Source organism: Arachis ipaensis, chromosome B04 (genome assembly GCF_000816755.2).
Source record: "Arachis ipaensis cultivar K30076 chromosome B04, Araip1.1, whole genome shotgun sequence".
Classification (NCBI taxonomy): domain Eukaryota; kingdom Viridiplantae; phylum Streptophyta; class Magnoliopsida; order Fabales; family Fabaceae; genus Arachis; species Arachis ipaensis.
The window spans coordinates 133,338,871-133,344,357 of record NC_029788.2 but is presented as its reverse complement, the minus strand read 5'-3'; the positions used below and the strand labels follow the sequence as shown (position 1 = coordinate 133,344,357).

At 34.1% G+C, this 5,487-nt stretch overlaps 1 protein-coding gene across 1 annotated transcript; it reads left to right on the top strand.

The window, feature by feature from the left end:
• LOC107637482 (galactolipase DONGLE, chloroplastic-like) lies at positions 963 to 2,619 on the top strand. Its single transcript, XM_016340894.2, has one exon. The coding sequence runs from the start codon at positions 1,018 to 1,020 to the stop codon at positions 2,434 to 2,436; it is 1,419 nt and encodes a 472-aa protein (XP_016196380.1). The 5' UTR covers positions 963 to 1,017; the 3' UTR covers positions 2,437 to 2,619.

The following is a 5,487-nucleotide window of genomic DNA, read 5'->3' as shown; positions in this document are numbered from 1 at the left end:
ATTTTGTGAAGGTCAGGGACTTAAAAGTATTTTTCAATGGTTAAGGACGAAAATGTCCACGAGACAAAAGGTCAGGGACCTATTTGTCCTTTTCTCTAATATTAATTACTTCTCACCCCAAATTAAAATTCTGAATGATACGTTAGAGAAATAGGGACAGAAATTACGGAACTTCCAATAATCCCGATTCTTAGTATATAAAAAAATTTATAAAATATATAAAAGAACGTCCATTTAGTATGAAAAAAAAACATTCGGATACTTAATAGAAGAAACATCCTAATGTCTAGTATAAGCACTATCTACTTAGAAATTTTGGATTCACCCAGAGACATTTGGCTGGTTTTTTGCTGGTACCCTCTTGATTTCTAGCATTGTTGATTGATTATATATATCTATTATTGAAAAATTTATTTATTAATTCACGACAATATAATGAAGTATGAGTTATAATTAAAATAAAAAATACTAATGAGATGATGAATAAAATTTAAAAGTAGGCTTAAATAAATATATTTTTGTTAAATTTAGAAATTATAAATTTTCATTTTCATTGATAGATTAATAAATGCAGAAGTCTTATATTTAACTTTAACATGTCACCTGAACATTTATCTAAGTAAATTAATAGTAAAGATTAAGATGAATAATGTTTCAATATTATTGGATTCAAAATTTATAACTAAAACAGCAAAAATATTTTCTAAGGCTAAAAGTTTCATAATATTCTGAATATTTTTTGACAAAAATGAAGTGATTATTAATTGAAAAAAAATAGTTAGCCAGTTAGTCAGCGAAATGAAAAAAATAAAAATGTATTGGTGTATGTTAGAAATTGTTGCAAGAAGTACTTGGTCAAACCCTCGCCTAACATGCCTTTTGAGTCTGCTTTCACAGGGATTTCCATCCCCACTTGCATTGCTATAAAAGTCTCTGAATCACTCCCAATGGAATTCGTTGATCCAGAGAGCACAACACACAACACTTATTGTCTTGTCTCTCACCTTCCCTTCCACCATGGCTTCTGCCACTCATCCACCCAGCATCAACCACGTCACTTTCTCCCAAACCACTCTCCCCAAGTCTCACTCCTTTGGCCAGGTTTCACTCCCCATGCCCACCACCAACAACCGTCTTCACTCCTCCTCCTCCCTTGAAGCACAGGGATTCATAAACACACTTGTCTCCAACAACACAAACAAGCCAATCACTACTACTACTCTCTACAACTTGTGGAGAGAGGTTCAAGGGTGCAACGACTGGGAAAACCTACTTAACCCTTTGCATCCTCTCCTCCGTGAAGAGATCATTCGCTACGGCCAGTTCGTGAGGGCTTCTTACAAGGCCTTCGACTTGGATCCAACCTCCAAGAGATACCTCAACTGCAAGTACGGAAAGAAAACCATGTTGAAGCAGGTAGGCATGGCTGACTCTAGTGATCATGACTACCAAGTCACCAAGTACATCTACGCCACCCCTCCTCACATCAACATTATTCCTCCCTCCGCCCGCTGGATCGGCTACGTGGCGGTCTCCTCCGACGAATCCCTTCAAACGCTTGGAAGGAGGGACATAGTCATAACCTTCCGGGGAACAGTAACGAACCTGGAATGGATTTCCAACCTCATGAGCGCCCTAACTCCTGCCAATCTGGATCCGCAAGATCCGCGCCCGGATGTCCAAGTAGAGTCAGGCTTCCTCTCACTGTACACCTCCGAGGAGAGCGCCGCCAAGAAGTTCGGCCTCCAGAGCTGCAGAGAGCAGCTCCTCTCGGAGGTGTCGCGGTTGATGAGGAAGCACAAGGGAGAGAGCGTGAGCATAACCCTGGCTGGTCACAGCCTGGGTAGCGCTCTCGCTCTCTTGCTTGCCTACGACATAGCAGAGCTCGGACTCAACAACAGTAGTAACCGTCAGGAGGAGGTGCCCGTAACCGTTTTCTCCTTCGGGGGCCCCAGGGTTGGGAACCTGCAATTCAAGAAGAGGTGCGAGGAATTGGGAGTCAAAGTTCTGAGAATAGCGAACGTGAATGACCCCATCACGAAGCTGCCTGGGGTTGTGTTCAACGACGACAACCTGCCATGGAGTTGTTCCTGTTATGCCCATGTGGGCGTGGAACTGCTTCTTGATTTCTTCAACGTCCAAAACCCTTCTTGTGTGCATGACTTGGACACCTATATTCGCCTTGTTAGGAACCCCATCGTCAATAATAGTGATAGGGTTCAACAACAAGAACCTCTCATGAACCTTTTCATGGAGAAGGCAACACACTTGCTCTCCACCTCCCAAAATAACATAAACATCTTGCCCCAAGTCTTTTCCGCCGCAGCCAACCACCACCCTGCTTCTTGGCTAACTTCTCTTTCAAGAGACATTTTATTTTCATGCGCTGATGAACTGCTTTTTTTGGCCTTGTTCCTTTCTTCTTGCACTATTTAGTTAGTTAACTACACTACTTGCATGCTACCTATATATGTAAAATACTAAATATATGCTAGTGCATGTTTGCATGTATCATCATATATCATCCATATGTAAATCCTTGTAAATTATTGGAACGGATTAAATAATGAACTCCTCACTATATATATCATATGCTATTTTCCAGATACTTAACTCTTTTTGTTTCATCTGATCATTCTCATCATCAGTGCATTTTATAGCTTGTGTGTGTGTGTGAACTCTTTGAGTCCTGAGTTTTTTTAGTTACAATGTTGTTTAACTAACATAACAACATACTAGTTGGCTGCCGTCATATAAATATAATCAATCTATGTGAAAACTTATATTATATATAATTTTATATATTTTCCTCCTTCATCAATTCATTTCTGGTGATTATATACACTAGAAAATTGGCTAGTACATACCATTAAAGGATCCATTTATTCAGTGATTATATAAGATAGATGGTACCTTAGCTTTGAGATTCAACAAATTGAATGAGATAAGAAGAGAAGGAAAATGTATAACAGCATATATATTTGTCACTCCCTTCCTCAGCTTGTCATTCTGATCTCCATAGCCAATATAACTTAAACTCTTAATTATTAAAAGTTATTGTGATGAGGAAAGGGATATATAGAGGAGAAAGGAAAGGTATATATATAGGATTATATCTGGATACTGGGTTGAACTTGCCCTTTAAGAACCCTATTTCACACACACATGATTATATATATCATGAAGGAGATTTACCTTAATTGAGAGGAAAAAAAAAAAAAAACTAGATAGAATGTAACCTTTATAATTCTATATACTAAGTACTAATAATTAAGGGTTATGCTACGTGTACACCAAAATCAGCCACCAAATTAGCCATCAATATAAAATACATGTTGAAATACAAATACACATTGAAAATAAATTAAACCACGCATGTATTTATAAGAAGTGTTGCAACAATAATAACGATAGATAGATACGAGTTAACTCTAAAAACTGAAATAGTGAAATGTCCCTAACGTTTAATTTTGTGCTGGAAAAGTTTCTTTTTCCAACTTATGTTCCCTTGCTAGCTCCAATTCTAAGCGACAATGATGGACAAATATTGACCGAATCTCTCTTAGAAGAAAAAACATTACTGCTGTTTTATATATATGTCCATCCACGGAGCGATTATTTTGGACCTTAATTAATTAATTCATGAAGAGGGAATGGCCTGAATTATTGAAGGATTTTTAATTTGATTTCTACTCTCCAATACCATTTAAGCTTGAATTGCTTGCTTGTCCCTGTGTGATTTATTTTCACGAAAATGATCTGATATGATGATTAGGACGACAGCTAAGAACTTACTTTCTTGATTGCTTGTCCTATATGTTGAATGCTTTCAATTTCAACAGTTCTTATATTATCTTAACCACATGTTTCATGTCAATAAAATTTCAATCAAGTTTAATTTACTGTATGTAGTATAGCCAGATCCAATATATATAATTTCTTGCATCTATATATACCTGATATCTTAATTATGATTACGCAACATTTGTTGATCTGATCAAATACTACTCATGCATTCCATGTTGGAAAAACATGTTTGATTGTGTGCATGGTGCTCAGATACATGCCTGCGATTTGGTTAAAATGATACTCGCTGAAACCAATGTCAATGTTGGTTTTTTTTTTTTTTCAACTTTTTCCCTAACAAGTAGCCATATGTTAGTCAAAGTTAATTAGTGCACAAATCCAATGCATATCCTTCAATTTTCCCCACTCCGGATAATTAAGAAGGTAAATTCTTCACTTCTAAAAAGAAAATAATAAAGAGGCGCATTGCATTTTAGGGGAAAAAAATGTAAAAGATCAGACTAATTTTTGTGATATGAAAAAGAATATTTTAAGTAATTTAATTTAATGATAATTATCGTATAAAAACTAAAAGACTAATTTTTTTGTGAGTTTTATGATACTTACAATTTTTACATATTTTATTTTCATAAAAGAATGGACCCGTAAAAAATATATCGTTCAATATTAAGATTTAGACAATTTAAACAAAATATTTGTAGATAACATAAAAATAAAGAAAGGAATATCATTTTAGTATCTCGTAGAGAATAATAATGGTATTTTCTCTATTTTTTATCAAACAAAACACCAATATCACCTATGTACAGAACCAGTTGTTGGGTATTGTGAAACTCACAAGACATCACATAAAAGAGAATATATAGCTCTCTAGTTATATAGAAGAATGTCTATATATAACAGTAGTAATCAAAATGGGAAAATTTTATTTTCTCAAAACTATAATACTGTTTTATCCACAGAGAGTAAATACATGTCATTTTGAACGTGAAAAGTGTCGCTTGCAGGTATGATAACAAACACCTGGAACATCCCCAACCGTGGTCGGAAAGACGACCGCACTTCATTTCTTGACCAAGCTTTGAAATTTTGACTAATAATAGCCAAACATTTTTTGTTACTATATCTCTCTATTCAACCCATCAAAAATTAATTTGTCACATTTTCATTTAAGAATTTATCAATTGATTAATAAATTTTTGTATATACAAGATAAAATTATCCGTAATATTTATTTAAGTTGACAAATAATTTATCACTTTATGCCAGAATTTCATTCATATTTAAATTTTAACTAATAACGGCCAAACTTTTGAGAATATATGCTGCATTTACTAAAAAAATTAGGAAAAATATAGGTAATCAATAATATTTTTGAATAATGTGTGAATAATGTAAATTAATAGAGTTAAAAAAATAAATCAATCTTAAATTTAAGGAAAAGTATAGGTCTCTAAATTTAATTAATAGCATTAAATTAGAGTATAATGTATTCTTATTTGATTGGTGGTTGTTCATGTTGTTTAAGATAGTCATTATTTACCTAACACTCTCCAAAAATTATTCATAAATTTGATAAAAGATTAAATCTGTATGTGAACAATAAAAGATACCAAATTAAATAGTTTTCATAATTAAATATAAAAAAAGTTAAGAGACACACTTTTTTTTATCAATTTT

Bases quoted from the DNA above. Each gene is read 5' to 3' on its own strand.
- LOC107637482 (XM_016340894.2), top strand. From the start codon at position 1,018: ATGGCTTCTGCCACTCATCCACCCAGCATCAACCACGTCACTTTCTCC.